The 17,980-nt window shown below is 38.2% G+C and overlaps 1 protein-coding gene across 5 annotated transcripts in view; it reads right to left on the bottom strand.

Moving 5' to 3' along the window:
- Nucleotides 1-17,980, bottom strand: part of SPATS2L (spermatogenesis associated serine rich 2 like) — a 228,001-nt gene that overhangs the window by 38,410 nt on the left and 171,611 nt on the right. For all 5 annotated transcript variants that reach the window (XM_072612818.1, XM_072612820.1, XM_072612816.1 and 2 more), the window contains 2 exons: nt 6,167-6,370; nt 4,300-4,435 (listed from right to left, as the gene is read on the bottom strand). In XM_072612818.1, coding sequence (XP_072468919.1) covers nt 4,300-4,435; nt 6,167-6,370 — 340 coding nt within the window. The remainder of the gene's footprint in view (nt 1-4,299; nt 4,436-6,166; nt 6,371-17,980) is intronic.

Raw genomic sequence — 17,980 nt, 5'->3', positions numbered from 1 at the left:
ATTTTTGGATGAGGTTGGTTAATGGTTAAATTAGGGGAAAAAAACCACCATGCTTATTTCATAATAATAGCATATAGTATAAATTTGACCTTTTCTTCCCAAATGAGGACAAAGTAACCCTTTGCCAAGTAGGTGCTATTATCATTTTCATTTAACAGATAAGGAAACTGAGGCAAGCAGAGGCGAAGTGACTTGTTCAGAGTCATACAGCAATAAGTGTCTGAGGCTGAGTTTGAAATCCTGACTCCAGGCTCACCACTTAGTTGCCCTAAAATAGGTTTCTTCATGGGTATGTAAAGAGCCAATGGGGGCAGCTAAGCAGCACAGTGGATAGATCACCAGCCCTGAAGTCAGGAGGACTTGAGTTCAAATCCAGCTTTAGGTACTTGACACTAGTTGTGTGACTCTGGGCACTACCTTGCACCCCCTCCCCACAAAATGTCAATGGAAACCTTTGCCTTGGTCTTTCCCAAACCTCTTAGTTGGCAATAAACACCCGCCCAGCATTTTATTTCACATAATATTTTGCTCCTTTCTCATGTACTTATCACATATGATTTTGTATTATAGCTACATAGAGTCTAAAAGTTCCACGAAGGCAGAACCCATGTCATCTTTCTGGGTCTTGGCCTTACAACAGACTCAGATGATGCAGGGTCAGACTTCAGCTCTAGCTGTGTGACTCTGACCTTGGGTTACGTTAATTAACCTTTCTGAGCTGTTTCCTCACCTTAACATGGGAAGATGATAGTTACATTATTCTACCTACCTTTCAGGACTATTGGGGATAAAATGAGAATTTAATATATTTGAAGAACTTTGTGAGTATTAAGCACCATGTAAATGTAAGATATTATGTTAATAACAATGAACCGAAGGCACTGAACTCTCATTGGACTACAATCCAATCCAATGTTAAAATTCTTTAATTTTCTTTAGGTTACTCCTTGCTCTGAGTAGTTGAATAATTCTAGCAGAAAACAGTGTTAGAAATTGTGGAGTTTTATTATTGAGCCATGATCCATCAGTATATGGAGATCATATAACAACAACAATGAAACTACATCTCTATCTAGGGCTTCAGATTTTTCAAACTGCTCATCACATGCTGTCAAACGCATTCTGGAGCTATCTGAGGCCAGTAAGAAGGCTGTCTTTTTCATCTGACACTGATGGCAGGATACAGGGGAAAATGTACTGGGGCTCTGGAGTCAGGTGAGCTCAGGTTCAAATTTTGCCTCTGATACCTCCTACCTACCAGTGGAACCCTGGGTGAATCACTGACTTAACTTCTTTGAGCCTCAGGGGAGTCTTATTTTAACCTATAAAATGAATGAGTTGAATAAGATGTCCTCTGAGATCGCTTTCTGCTCTTGATCTATGATTCCAGTAACCATCACTGGTGGACAATTCTTCAGAGAAGATTTATAGTATAAATCTACAGAGTATGATAAAGTATAATCTACAGAAAAAAAGAAAAACTTTGTAAGGGAGTTGGAGAAAGTGGTACAAGCAGCCCCTTACCTCCATGGGCCTGTTCTGCACTGAATCTTTCCTAATTCAGCATGTTGCGTTCTTTTCTACATCTTTATTTTCTATGAAACGAAATAGTTGCTAGGTTTTAAGGGCCATCAGTTGCTGTTAGAATAATCCCAAATGGCATGTACCATTATTGTGGTTCAATTAAGCAGAACAAACATTTATTAAGCATCAATTATGTGTAAAATATTGTGCTATTTTGGGGCCACAAAGACAAAAATGAAAACAGTTCCTGGATTTGAAGCATTTACATTCTACTTTTGCTAAAGAAACACAGAAACGTAGAAAATGTGTGTGAGTCTGTCGTCGTCGAAGAAGACCATGCCATCAGAGAAATAATGACATGACTTGCACTTGACTTTGAGTGAGGGAGGGCTGTGCAGGTCACCAACCTCACTTCTCCTCCAGAGCCATCTGAATCCAGTGACCTGATATTCATCAGGATGACTGGAGATGACCCAGGATGAGGCAACTGGAGTTAAGTGACTTGCCCAAGGTCACACAGCTAGTGAATGTCAAGTGTCTGAGGTGAGATTTGAACTCAGGTCCGCCTGACTCCTGTGCTGGTTGCTCTATCCACTGCACTACCTAGCTATCCATGTATAAAATTTATTGGATCACTTACTGTCTCAGGGAGGGAGGAAAGAGGGATAGAATTTGTTACTCAAAGCTTTAAAAAAAAGCTTTAAACATTGTTTTAACATGTAATTGGGGCAAATTATATACATATACATATATATACACACACACACAGACATACCTATTTATATATGTGTATGTACACACACACACACACACACACACACACACACAGAAGTGTTGAATTAGGACCTGGGCAGAGTTCAAATTACTTGTTCGAACTCCAGAGGCAGGTATGTCAATGCCTGAGTATTAGCTGATATATAGGGAATATAAATTTTACCTTAAACTGGAAAAGAACACAGAGATCCCATCTTCTACTTTCCTTATTTGAGAAATGAGGAAACTAGTGCTTAGAGACTGATTTTAAGTGACTTTTATTTAAGTCAGTGTAATTGGCTTTATGAGTCACAGAGGTTACCTAAGTGGAAGAACCAGGATAGGAAGAACGCACATTCTCTGAGTCTACCAAATCTCTTTCTTTTCTGAAGCTTGGTACTGCAGTAGATAAAGTACTAAGCCCAGAATCAAGAAGACCAGAGCTTAAATCTTGCTTTAGAAACTTATTAGCTGTGTAACTCAGGCTAAGTCACGTTAAACATCTGTGTGACTCAATTTCCTCATTTGTAAAAAGAGGATAATAATAGGATCTATCTCCCAGGACTGTTGTAAGGATTATGACAGCAAAGCACTCAGCAGTATACCTGGCACACAGGAAGTACTACACAAACATTAGCACTTATCATTATGCCTACTACTCCTTAGCTTCTCATAATCTCAGTTTTCTCATATGTAAAATGAGAATACTAAAAGAACCTATCTCAGAGAGTTGATGTAAGGATCCAATGAGGTAACATATGTAAAGTGGTTTGCAAACCCAAGAGGGCTATATAAATGGTAGCTGTTACCACCATAGCTGTTCTAGTTATACCACACTGCTTCTTTCGGGGTCTAAACCAGAGTCATCAAACTTGTGGTGCCCAAGGCAGACAAAACTCAGTGGCTGAACCTGATTAAAATGTAACTGAGAAATGTCTCACAAAATAAATGAATATACTACACAACCTAGAAAATGTTAATTTGTGGTTTTCTAGGTTTATATGTGTCCTGTAGGAATCTGTTTCCATTTGAGTCTGACTTGCACTGGTCTAAAGCTTTGTCTTCAGGAAGGCTTCAGACATTAGACCTCAGAAGGCTTTCCCTCACTGAGCTAGCTCTATGGTACAGTGGCTAGAGTACAAGTCCTGGAGGCAGGAAGACCTGAATGTAAAACTGGCCTTAGACACTTACTGGCTATGTGATCCTGGGCAAGTTGCTTAACTTTAGTTTGTCTCAAGTTTCCTCAACCATAAAAATAAAGATTAAAAAAAAAAAAAAAACAATAGTACCTACCTCACAGGGTTGTTCTGAGGATCAAAGGATATAATTTTTGGAAAAGCACTTAGCACAGTCCCTGGCACTTAGTAGGAACTATATAAATGCTTATTTCCTTCCTTGACAGAAGCATCTGGTGTCTCTCAACACAGAACTATCTTGTTAGCAAGTGTACTTTGGCCTTTAACAATAATAGACTTTTCAATCTAGGCTTTGGCACTCATAGATTCAAAGGGATTTAAGGAAAGTTAAGATATTGCTAAATTCATTTCATTTAAAAGGACTAACCCTAAATCACCTCAAGGCAGTATTACTGATTCTGCTCTTAGAGGCTGCCAAAGAAAGGAATTTCAGGACCTTACCTAAGTTTGCTACAAGAGGTTATTTCCTTATCTCAGACTGATATGGCTAGAAAAAAAAAATTTCCTTTTGATAGAATTCAAAGTATTAAGCTTCCATGGATTGGTCAAAAATATCTCATCTATTTGCAGAGTGTTTTGTTCCATATCATTTGTATTCTTTTGTGCCAGCTTTCTAAACTTCAAAGAATTATGTGGATCAGGTTGCCTTTCATTGAAATGTACTTTCTCTTCCCAGATCTACTCTTTAGCCTTGCTTAAAAGGCCAACTGGTAACTTGCTTCCCTGTGATTTTTATGGATTAAAAAAAAGTTTCCCCTCTGACGCTGGTACCTAGGAAAGTACCCCACCTGCCATAAGTTTCTAGCTCCTGGGTTAAATGGCTTACCAAGTGTGTAGCTCAGCAAATGCAGCTTTGATCTTCTTCACGGAATTATCTACTTCCTCTTTGATCATTACTCGATACCTGGTCAGAGACACAGTGCAGCGTTGCAAGTCCTTCACTGATTTCTCGATATTGGGACCTAGCATTAAATGTCAAGCAAGAGGAAAAAATAATGGTCAAAAAGACTAAAGGATCTTTTCATTTGTGAAGACAAAGTTTCCAAACAGAGCTCAGATTCACTTTCTAGCACACAAAAAAAGCAAAGGCCTTGCCTTTTTCGAATGTTGGAAGCATAGACAAAACTTCTCATGGAACGAATTAAGTTGTGCAGAGGAGACACTGACTTCAGGGCAATTGGGCTTCTTGGAGGTACCCAGTAGAAAAGAATGGGGATGACACCAAACTCTCACTAGCAAACTTGTTTGACAGGGTCATTCTGGTCTACTCAACCCTTGTGCTCTGCCATAAACATGGTTTCTGCAGTTTTCTGGCTGTCTTGATCAAGGAAGCTCTGGGTAGCAGAAGTACAGAAACTCTTGTAGAAGAAAATGACTGAGAGATTGGGAAAGGCCTAAATGAGGCAAAGGCAGCATGGAACACGTATGAGAGGTTCTTCAGCTCAGGATAGGCAGCACGTGATTACAGAAACAACATTCAATCTGGGTCCATCCGAGCTCACCTTGCCCTGTTTCCTGAAACGGTCACCAGGGTTTTGTAGCTTTCCCAGAAATAAACAGGCCAACTGCTCTTATCTCAATCAGGGCATATTGATTACATGTGCGCATATACACTCACGCACACACAAATACCTTTGCAAAAACTGAGAAAGTCTATCACTCTGGAGTCAAAGAAAACAGATACTGTTGGATGGCACTGAGAAAGGAGAACGCTATTAAGTGTTCTGGTAAACGGAAGTACTTTTCCAAACACCCCCTCCTAGTTCTATTCAAGGAACACTTATTAAGTGCTGACCAGGATAAACACTGTACTAGGCACAAAACAAAAGGTAGCCCCTATCCTCAAGTTTACTTTTTATGGGGAGGAAAGAGGTGACAATAGTGGACAGAGTAACACAAAATGTGCAGGAAGTAATAATGATGTAACCTTTTATTTGAGGGTTGGGGTGTTCTAGTGCTAATTACTGGGCAGATCAGAAAAGAGGTTATGTAGACATTTATACTTTATATGTATCTTGAAAGGGACCAAGAATTCGAAAAGGTAGAGGTGAAGGGGCACATCATTCCAAGCAAGGGGATGCACTCTAAAATCCCCTCCACCTTTGAGATTCTGTGATTCTGTAAGCCTTTTCTTTTCTGAATAATCATGCATATACACACTAATAACATAACACTTTTTAATATTACTAAAATATTATGTAGTGTTACCCACAATCTCTATTCACCAGTCTTTTTTTAAGTAGGTAGCACAGAATTAAATATAAATAGATTAAAATGTTTTCTGATGGAGATATAACAGTTTATCTATGGCAAGGAGTAGTTTCATTTAAAATTTTTTAAGTTTACTATTTGAAAATATATGCTGAATAGGTTAACTGGGCAAGAAAATCTTATGATAAAATACTATATAAAACTGGGCATTTATGCTTATGAAAATAGTGGCTATAGGGCTGGTTACATAGGAAGAGGACTTGTTCTACTTAGGTGTACAAAACTGTTGGATGAATAAGGAACAAAGAACGCCCACTATTTATGAACATCTACTGCAGAACTACAACTGCATCCTACTTCTCTTTTCATTTAAAGGCATTAGATTTCTTCTGTATATACATTAGTGCCGATGCAAAGGCTTTTTGTAAAAGACTGGACACATAAAACGTACTGAATTGCTTGCAGGAAAGAAATCCCTTTACCTCTCTTTTTCAGCAAATCCTCTGCTGTTACTTCAGAATGAGGTGCAGGGGTACATGACTTCACAATAGGTGTTTTTGACTTCGGTCTGCTTGTGTTACAGTACTGCTGGGCTGAAGCTTGCAGGCCATCTGACCTCTCAGTTCCAGGCACAGGTTTTGGGTTCACATCTAGAGATAGCCTCTGTCGCTGCAGCCTGCTGCCTTCTGTAAGAAAAAACCAAACACTAATTGTAAAATGATAAGCTAAGAACGTTGCCAATAGTGCAATGAAGATGCAAGATTGTTTTGTTTACGTGTTGGCAATGGTACCTATCATTGCAAAAAGGAACAGAATCCCCAGAAGATAGTTACCAAATGATTGGCATTAACAAAGGAGTTGAAAAGATTTTTTCCCTCCAAATCAGTAAATGTCTAAGAAGTTTTAAGCAGGATTTCTTCAAGATAATGCTTTCGAAAACATCACTGACTTCTCTTCAAAGTCCCAAGTTCATGATCATCATCCACGACCCAAAGCTTGTCCAAAACTGAATTCTTTATCTTTCTCTTACTCCTCGAATATACTCCTCCTTCTAAAGTTCCTATTTCTGTTTTTTTTTTTAAATTAAATTTAAGCTATTATTTCCCCTCCTATTTTCTCTCATTTCCCACTGGAAAAAAATAAAAAAACAAAGCCTTTGTAACAAATCTGGTCAAGCAAAATGAATTGCTGCAATGACCATATCCAAAAAATATCTATCTCAATCTCCACCTTGAGTCAATCACTTGTGTGTCAGGAGGTAGACAGAATGTTTCATCCTGCATCCTCTGGAATGGTCATTACTTTGATCAGTTCTGAAGTGATTTAAACTTCTTTGTCTTTACAGTGTTGTTATGTCAATTATTCTACTGGTGTGACTGACGTCACTTCACGTAAATTTTCCCATGTTTCTCCAAATCTCTATTTCTCTTGATATTGTCTCAATCACCCATGCTGGAAACCTCAGAACCATCTTTCATTTTTTTCTCTCCTTCAACCCCTCTCATCCAATCTAATCTTACCTCATCCTATTGATTGCTCTATACCTCCATAAAGCTTTTGAATCTACTTTGTCATTTGGATTCATGTTACTATCTTCCTGATTTAGACCACTGGTACCTACCCCCTACCAGGATTATTATAAAGCTCTTCTAAATGGCCTCTAGATCCTCCCCACCTCCATCAAAGCCATTTTCCTAAAGATGATCATATTACATGCCTGTCCAAAAACTTCAAGAGACTTACCATTAACTGCAGAAGAAAACAACAGTAATTTAGCTGGCATTCCATAAATCAATCAATCAAAAAGCATTTATTAAGAGGTCATCATGTACAAGATGCTGGGGAGATATAAAATAAAAAACAAAAGACTTGCTCTCCAGGAGCTTCTATTCTAACGTATAAATACCGAGATGTTTTTGGACCAGCCCTAAGAACTCACTGGGACAGAGTGGCTTTGAAGGCAATTCTCCATATCGATGCTGATCAGCACCTCCATATATTTATATTTGTACTCTTATGGTGTTTCTGTGAAGCTGAGAGGGAAACAACTTTCGAATGTCACACTAATCAGTACGTGTCAGAGACAAGACTGGAACCCTAGGTCTTCTGACTTTAGAGACCAATTCATGATCTACTGTGCTACCTCATTTTCATATTAGTAAATGCAAAATATATAAGGAAACACAAAATACAAAGGAATCACAAGGTCATTTTGTTCTTACTGCTCTTCCTTTGTTTTCAGAGGACCAGTGACATTATGGAGTGATGGCTTGACTTGAGTTTATCAATGTGAGTTGGATTTAAGTAAAGTACAGCTGCACAGTCATCAATCTCACGTTCTCTTCCACAGGCATCAAAGGACGGTGGCAGGACAAAAGTAAGATGACTGGCAATGGCCTGGGATGCAACAGATGACCTCTGGCATCTTTGATATCTGACCAAGCTCTAAGCATGCCACAGGGGCTGCATCGGCTGCCTTCATGGTTGCTGGAAGAAGTTGTTCTCATCTGCTCATTTTCCCAGGACTAGTCTTCATATGATTGAGGGAGACTCAATCAACCCTCTCCTTCCTAACTCACCTACAGGTGTGAAGCTTGCTGGTTAGCCTCAACCAAGGCAACTTTAGTGGGGTAGGGTGTCATCAGTAGCTTCAGGGAGAATCAGGAAAAGGTTCACAAAGGAGATGACACCAAAGCTGGCTTTGAAGGACATGAGGGATTCTTTGACATGGAGGTGAGAAGGAGGTGGTATCTTCTAGGCATGGGGGACAAACATCATGGCAAAGATAAGGGATAATAGTGGATGCAATGGTGTTGTGAGCCATAGCAAATAAGCCCATCCAGCTCAAAAAGGTGAGTAACATATGTCTAGAAAGGTAGGATGGAGTCAGATAGTACAAGTCTTTAGAGGCCAAAGAGAAGAGTTTATACTTTACTTGAGAACTATTTGAACACTCAAGCGCATTGAAGATGATTATATGGCTGCAACCTACCTGTATAGTTTTACTTTACACTACCTTCCCTTTCTGTATGCCATGTTCCACCCTCCTGGGCCCATAAAACTACTCCCTGATCTTATCCTTCCTATAGATCATATTCCAGGTATGGAATGGACTTCTTTCCCATCTCCACATCTGTTCTTCCTTCAAGGGCTGGCTCAGCTATTGCTGCCTTCACATGAGGACTTCCCTGATTGCTGCTGCTATTCATGTGTTTTTCAGTCATGTTTGACTCTTCATGTCAAAGATACTGGAATGGTTTTCCATTTCCTTTTCTAGCTCATTTTACAGATGAGAAACAGAGGCAGACAGAGTTAAGTGACTTGTCCAGGGTCACACAGCTAGTAAATGTCGGAGGCTAGATTTGAACTCAGAAAGATGAGTTGCTCTATTCACTGTGCCACCTAGCTGCCTATTGGATCCTATTAGCTAGAAATAATTTCTCACTCCAAATGCCTCAGACTTTGTTGGCCTCATCAGTCAATTAATCATTCAATCAAGTAGCATTTACTACTATGTATCTGGCACTGTGATAGGCCCTGCCACTACAAAGACAAAAAATGAAAGTTTCTGACCTCTAGGATTTTGTTTTCCTATTCATTTACCTTATTCTGACTTGTACCATAATTATCCTGCCTCTGACATTTGGTCAAGACTGATTCTCTCTGACTATGTTGATAAAACTACTTGGTTACTGGAAAAAAGTAATGCATATATCTCTATATACACTTATGATATGTGTCTTCTCTCTCTCTCTCTATATATATATGCATATGTATATATATACATACCTACATACACACATACAATTTGATTGTATGACTTATCCTCCTACTAGAATGGAAGCTTCACATGGGCAAAAACTGTAAAGGTTTTATCATATTTTTATTTCCAGAACTCAGTAAAATGCTTTGTGTAAAGTAGAAGACTAATAAAATTTATCAAATTTGAATTTTGAATTTTTATTTTGTTTTTTAAAAAAAGAAATGAGAGAATAAAGGGGAAAAGAAAAAAAAAGAAAACTGCCAAATGAAATAGTTTTTTCACTGTGGTTAATAAGAGCCTAAATTCTTGTGACTTAATCATTCTATCTAATTTTCTATGATTTGTGCATCTGTGATTCACCAGGCGGGGTGAGTAGATGGCAAGCTGGGCCTGGAGACAGGAAGATGTGACTTTAAACAAACCTTGCCTCAGACGCTTATATCCCAGATAAGTCATTTCACCTCATCTCCCTCAGTTTCCTCATATGAAATAGTAACAATAACCACCTACCTCCCATGGTTGTTGTGAGGAACAAATGGAGGAGTATTTGTAAAGGGTTTTGTAAACCATAAAGTGCTGTATAAATGTTCTCTTTAGAGTTTGTGTGTGTGTGTGTGTGTGTGTGTGTGTGTGTGTTACATTAACAATTGTATTTTGTGCCTACTGACTCTTTTGGATAGGCTTTTTGGAATGAAAGCTCCTTAAAGGCAGGGGCTGTGTCATTGCTCATCTTTGCACATTGTATAGTGTTGGACACCTAATACGTGCTTACTAAACACTTGCTAGATTGAGTTATATTAATACTGGGGTGCACTGAATGGGTACCTTAGAGGCCTGAATTATTTACTATCTTTCACTAAAACCTCCGACAGGCCTAGCATATTTTTTTGTCAATAAAGTAGTTTAGAGTTGAGGAATTGGTTTTTACTGAGGCAGAACTACCTGGAGCCAGTATAATTCTGTTACGCCTCCCACTTCTATTTTCTCCTTATAACTGGTGGACTCCTCTCCCAACACACTGACAAAGGAGGGTCTGTTACACTTAAAAAAAAAAAAAAAAGGAAAAGGAAAAGAAACTCCAAGCAATTAAAGTTGTACTTAAGGGATAATTAATTACATCCTGAAAATAATCTGGGAGATAAAGTATCAACAGTGAAACTGATATATTTCCATGAAGAGGAGAAATCAGTGTCTTGTGCTCCTTAGCCCTGGGCAAAAGGAAGCAAGGGGGAGGAGTACGTAGTTCCTGGCATCTAAGTCTTGGACTGTAGTTCCAGTTACACCACCAAATCCCAGTGTGACTTTGGGTAAATTCCTTGACCACTCTGGGCTTGTTTTTTTCCTTTTCTTTCCTCTCCTTTCTCTTTCTTCCTTCCTTCTTTTTTTTCTTTCCTTCCTTCCTTCTTTCCTTTATTTCTTTCAAATTAAAAGAAGTTTATTATAAATACATCACAACAGCAACACATTGACAGGCTGATCACTGAAGAGCCTGGGCCTGTTTTTCATGTGTAAAATAGAGATTAGCTTGCTCTACCAAGGTAACAGACTTGTTTAAGGCACAAAATGACTTAATGATTGTAGAATGGAATTTCTGAGCTCCAAGGGTCCTCAGAAACCATCTAGTAGAGTGTTTCCCAAATTAATCTGTCCATGGAACATTTTTGGTCTTAAACTATATTGAGACACTCCATACATGCTCATCTGGGAAATGTGGGGGGCCTGGCATATCCCTGGGATTTAGGGAAATTTGGGGCCAAAACAGAAATAGGAATATAAGGCAGGTAGGTGGCACAGTAGTTAGAGCACTAGGCCTGGAGTTAAGAAGACCTGAATTCAAATCAAACCTCTGACGTTTACTAGCTATGGGACCCTGGACAAGTCACTTAACCTCTCTGTGCCTCAGTTTCCTTTTGCCCAGTTGTGAGGAAGAAAGAGAAAATAAAGTGTTTAACATAATGCTTGGCCTATAGTAGGAATGCATATAAATGCTAGTTATTGTTATATTTTCATATAAATGCTACAGATAATATTTTTGATACATACATAATTTTATGTTGACTAAGCTACTATGAATATCAACATTTTCTCAGAGAACTTCTAACTGTATGACATAGATCACTTGGATTACACAAATAGAGTTTGAGAAATACTGATCTAGTCTAAGACCCTCCCTTTACAGATGAACAAGCTCAGTCATATGATAAGTTAATGGCACTACAAACCATAATGCACTAGGAAGATATTCTCTTTTACTTCTTCCTATTAATACTGCAGCAAGTGCAAGAAACTTAGGAAAACGAAAACATTTGTCTAATTGTACATGGTGAAAGATGCCAAGTGTATTTCAAGCAGTATTTTTTACTAAGATTTTCTGAAAGGCACATTTAGCTGAAGGCCTATAAATGAATTTGTTCACTAATTTCCATACTGCTAATAATAATTAACTATTTTTTGTTGTTGTTGTTGTCGGTAACATTGCAAGTTATTAATTTTCTTGTCCCTTTTTCTTCAGTTAATCTTCAACTAACATTTATGAGAAACAAGATGTTGTATTAGAAGGAGTCAGAAGTTTCAGTTTCCTCATTTATAAAGCTGGGATAATAGTATCTTCACTCTTTTACATTACTGGGTTTTTGTCATTTCAAACTATGATGTGCCTTTTAATTATGGGCTATTTTGTGAGCTAATTTCCCCTTAGTATTTACTGTGGTCACGATACTATTTTCTTTTACGCTAAATAAAACTAAATAACAAAAGTTTTGAGTTATAAAGTTGTTTTGCTCTTGCATTGATTCAGTATGAAGTACACTGACAAGCATACTTCCAAGTTTACTATTTACAAAACTGAAATTGCCCCATGGAAGATTTGAGAGGTGTCGAGTGATGGATATAAAAACTCCCTTCATAACAAAATCACATAAGTTAAGTTAAAACATTTATCCTGAGCTCTTAAGTCTAAGTCATTTTATTCTACAAAACTACTTTGGATATTAATGTAGAATTCGTAGGTATCTATGCTAAGTTAAACAAAAAGAAAAGAAAGGCAGAAAATTAAGCAGGCTTTTAAGGAAGTTTTAAATTAAAACTGGAAAAAATTAAGGATAATTCTCACATTTATATCAAGAGGCTTTCTGTTTTATGCAGTACAATAATTCTGGATAAAGCATCCAAGGGGGCAGCTAGGTGCCAGGCTTGGAGACAGAAGGCTCATCTTTGTGAGTTCAAATCTGGCCTCAAACATTTACTAGCTGAGTGACCCTGGGTAAGTCACTTACCCCTGTTTGCCTCAGTTCTTTATCGTAAAATGAGCTGGAGAAGGAAATGGCAAACCACTCCTGTATCTTTGCCAAGAAAACCCCAAATGGGGGTCACAAAGAGTCAGATACAACTGAAACGACTCAACAAGGAGGCAAAGGACCTAAGTTCAATTCTTGCCTCTGATACTCCGTGACCTTGGGGCACAGCACTTAACCTTCCTTGTCTTCATTTTCCTCATCTGTAAAATGAGAGGGTTAAACTAGTCTTGGAGGCCTCTTTCAGCTCAAGATCTACGATTCTATGTCCTGTGAATCCTAAATCCAGACATTTAGCCCACCCCTATTCATTACACCTACCTGAAATGTTTGCACATGTGAAAAGAGGGATGAAGCCTTGCTTTGCTTCAGGCTTACATGCCATACAGAGTAACGATCACAACGTTCATGAGTAGTTTGGGTATGAAAATCCTACTGACTGCTGGACCTAACACTACCTCAATGGGATTGTCAAGCCCCTCTTGGAGGGATCTGAATTTGATTCAAGCTAAATCCATCATTCAATTGCCTGCACATCAAAGAAAGCACAGCTTAGCTTGAACTTCTTACTGTGTACCCTTTAAAACTTAATTAAGAGAAAATTACAGCACACAAAGAAACGTTTGGCCAAGGAACGTGAATAATGTAAATAAACACTCCAAGCATGTGTATGCTGTGACCGATCAAAGCAGTGACCCCTTAGCTGCAGTAAAGGGCTGGTGCTACAAGGAGGGTTAAAAGGTTTGCATTGAAATTTACCATTCAGCGGCACAGGTTCTTCTGGACTTGTCCCTCTTCTATTCTCTCTCTTCTGGTAGCAGATGAAATTCATTTTTTTCAAATGGGAGGCATTGTTAAAATCAGAACCCTAAAGAAAATTTGTTTCTTTTGAGCTTCAAAGAACAGCCATTTTATTTTTGGAAACTAGAGGCTTTAAATTACCACCTAATACACTAGCTAGCAGCTGTGGAATAAGAAAAGACGTACTCAGGATTTGAAAACTGCTTAAATGTAAGATAATGCTAATTAGCATGGGGAGAGGGTGGGTGTTATCGGAGAATTAGGATGTGAACAAGCAGAAATATGAATAGATTCCCTGGCAGTTGTTTTTTTCAGGTTTTTGAAGTTCACCAACAGTTGCCTCATTGTTAGTAAAAACTTTGAGAGTTGGAAAGTTTGTATGCCAAGAATGTTACTGTATACTGTATATGCTGTCTTAAGAAATAGCTAATATTTTAGGAAACTTAGAGGACTAGCTTTGGATTTACTCAAACTGTAATGTGCCACATAATCCTGAACTGTTAACGGGAACCACTCTTCCCTTAATGCTTATCGTGGGCATGGTACTATTTGCTTTTCTGTCATGGTATACTGACCCTCGAACTAAGTAGCAGGAGTTCTGACTTGTAAAGATGTCTACCTCTGGCACTGGAGAAAGAACTACCCAATTCTTCTATCCTAGAACAACAGGAGGAAGAACTCCTCTACAGAATTGTGGATAGTACTGACAACTCCATTAGTTACATAAAAAAGTATCCTAGGAGTTTTTCCTGGTCAGTCATCTGCCTTCAGCCTCTATTAGAGGCTGTTAGAGCACTCTCACTCACCAGAGGAACCCTCTGTAAGCTTCAAGAGAATGGCCCTTGATTGTGGAGATGAGTTATTGGAAGCATATTACAAGAGGTTATACCCACACTGGAACATCTGGGGGTACTTTCCAAACAAGGGACTCCTGGGCTCCAGCTGGAACCTCCCTCTTCTCCTTTCCTCCTCAAAAAGAGATATAGCCAGGAAAACATAGAGAAGTAAATGGAGGATGTGGTAGTTTCTGAAGTTTCTCTTTATTTCTGATATAGCAAAAAATATTATTCATCTTCAGGCTGCTGCCAACAGCATTCTTATGTTGAATCAGCAGAGGGAAGGAGGAGAAGGAAGATGTAACTTCTGTCACCGGTTAGTTGAAGCACAACATATTTCCCACCTATTCCACTAGTTGGAAGAAAGGGACAGCATTAACATCACCCTGTGACTGTCTCAGTGGACCCCAATTAAGTGTAGGGCAGGGCAAGGGGTCAGTATGGTATGGCTCACTTGCAGATGTGATTGTATCTTCTTTAATATCCAACAAATACTTAAACAAAAATGGTGGCCTGATAAGAACTTAGTTCATCTAATGGGTTAGCCATCCCTCCCCACTCCAGATTGGTGTCATAGGTATATTTGATAAGGATGTCATTCATCTCTTCATCCACATCCTTGATTAAAAATGTTCAACAGTATGGATTCAAGCATAGATCCCTGAGATAACCTCCAGGAGACCATGTTCCAAATTGAATAGGAACTCTTTAATGACTACTCCTTGAGTCCAGACATTCAACTCATTTGAAATCAATTTTTTTTTTTTTATATTTGTCCTATATCTCTCTATTCTCCCCACAAAAATAGCTTGTGACATTTGGGCTCTTTGATGGTTCTGGTTAAGATTCTTCTACATATCCTACAAGTGCCACAACCAATTCTGCCACCATTGACTTAAAGGTCTCCAATTTTAAATGCCATGGGAATGATGATGGCAGGAGCTTATGAGTGAATAGGAAGCTTGCCAATCAATGTTCATGCACTTCCGTCCAGGTTTGATCCTTGAATCTGTGACTTCAGAGGAACACATAGAATGCATCCAATGCTTTTTTACTTGCTTTTTTCTTAGACTGAAGAAGTGTAGGGGATGATTCTTTTTAAAAACACATCTCATGAAAATAATTTTTCTTGGGAGAGCTATGAATGTACCCCATGGGTATGTGTTAAAAGTTATCAAACATATCTTTTCAAGTCCTTAACATTTGAAAACTTCCAAAGGCCTTTTCCTTTTCTGCTCTAATTTCCTCTCCCCCCAACTTTGTATAATTTACATGTAGTTGAGTTGTACTGAAGGAAGTTTTTATGTCTACAAACAAGTTATTCAAACCTAACTTCAAGAGATTATGCCAACTACTGAGCAGTCCTGAAACTAATTTTCAGCTGTTTATATGCTCACTTACGATGGTGCCAGAGACGACTTTTGAAGATGTAATTTCAGAAAAGCACATTTGAGCAAAACATAGTATTATAAAGCTGCTCTATGTTAAATAAATAAATAAATAAATGCATTTCTAAATGATGCACTGATAAAGAAAACAGGATTCTGCACGGCACTGCCTAGCAAAATTACTGGCTTGTAATGCGTCTGCTTCCGAAGTCCCAAATTTTCATATTACTCAAAGCACACTTTCACTATTCACTTAGGAGTAGATAAAATGCATGAGACTTTGACCACTCTATGATACCTGTAATATAAAAAGCTACTGATCTCAAGCAACTGATCTCAGGATTACTAAACATACATAGCAAAAAAAAAATGTACAGCAAATGAAGGCTCTGGCAGTTCAAATCCATATAACTCAGTAAATAAGTTCTTCCCTCCCTCCCACTGCTAAATACTATACATGATTATATCACATATAATTTAGTTTAAGGTACAGGAAAGCTTCGTTGCAAAATGGTGATTTACTATTGTAAATCACCTGCCTGTCAGAAAAGGCAGACATAACCATAAAAACCAACATAGTGATTCTTTCTATAGATATGGTCTATACATTATTGGTCCCAGTACGAGAGCAGCAAGGTGGTGCAGCCAGGCATGGGGTCTGAAGGACTCTTCTTCCCGAGTTCAAATCTGGTCTCAGATATTTACTAGCTATGTGACCCTGGGCAAGTCACTTAACCCTGTTTGCCTCAGTTTCCTCATCTCTAAAATGAGATGGAGAAGGAAACGGCAAATCACCCCAGTATCTTTGCCAAGAAAACTTCAAATGAGGCTCACAAAAAGTTGTACATGATTGAAAAATGACTGAACCACACAGACTAAATTGAATACAGAGGACATGAAGAAACCTACAAGTTATAATCTACACTCAACCAATTAAAAAAACTTCTTGGATCAGAAAATGTAGAAAGAATGCTATAGAGATGTGTAATCAATCACTTGACTCCTTGTATGACCTCATGCATGTCCTTTAAAATCTCTAGATCTCAGTTTCCTCATCTTTAAAATGGAGGGGTTGGACTACATGATTTCTAAGATCTGTTCCAGCTATAGAACTGTAGTCATATGAATAGGCTAGACCATTAAAGTTATTGTTACCTTTAAGAAAATCATGGGCAGAGAAAGCCACAGTCGCTCCAAAGTGACAATGTCTTCTTCAAGAGCATATGCTTCTTGAAGGCAGGGACATACAAGGAGATATATACACACATATATTCATATGTGTGTGTGTGTGTGTATATACACACATGCTTATACATTCATGCATCTCTACATCCCCATCGCTCCTAGCCTTAGAACAAGGGCTCCATATACTTCTTGAATTCTAGTAAAATTTGCTTCACTTTCAGTTGGAGAATGAGAATACAGTTCTATGCAAATGCACTGCTTTAAACATGAAATGTATACTTTACAGGAAAAATAGCAACCTTTATGCTCCTTTAGAGACAGATCAAAACTGAAGGAAAAATTATGAAATGGAGTCATGCATATCTCAGTAAGCATGTTGTGGTAACTATTAATTGGGACAAATAATGCAAAGCCTCTCTGCTAAAAAAAAAAAAAATCAAACACCAAACCCAGACTTTAAATAAAGCTGGAGAGCAAGCCTTGTCTCCAAGCTAACACAGAGATGCAGATACTGGGGTTGCACAATGCAGGGGATTTACTAGTCAGTCTGATTTAGATCCAGGAAAAGAGAGACAAGGGGAAGAATCTGTGTTTTCCTGTTGGGCTTATCTGATTACATACTCTCTTTTCCTGTATATGTCTTTCTCTATACACACATACACACATTATATATGTGTGTTTATAAATATACGTGCGTGTACGTTTTGATGCTATTACTTGGCTTGTGTAAAAGCTTTAACTTGAGCTAATATATATTCTGTACATATGGATCTATATAATACATGCATGTGTGTATATACATTATATATATAAAACTCAGAGTAAAATACCTTTTTTATGCTGAAGTTTAGCTTTTATGGACTAAGTAGTTTTGTGTACTAAGTAGAAGTACAAATTTGAATCAAGCCTGCAAACTTTCAAATCCTTCTGTTGACATATGCAATGCAATGCAATACGAAAAATTAAGTCTCTAATAATAATAGCATTTACACAGTGCTTTAAGATTTGCAAAGCACTCTAGAAATATTTT

This window comes from Notamacropus eugenii, chromosome 5 (assembly GCF_028372415.1).
Source record: "Notamacropus eugenii isolate mMacEug1 chromosome 5, mMacEug1.pri_v2, whole genome shotgun sequence".
Classification (NCBI taxonomy): Eukaryota; Metazoa; Chordata; class Mammalia; order Diprotodontia; family Macropodidae; genus Notamacropus; species Notamacropus eugenii.
This window is presented reverse-complemented; position numbering and strand designations above follow the sequence as displayed.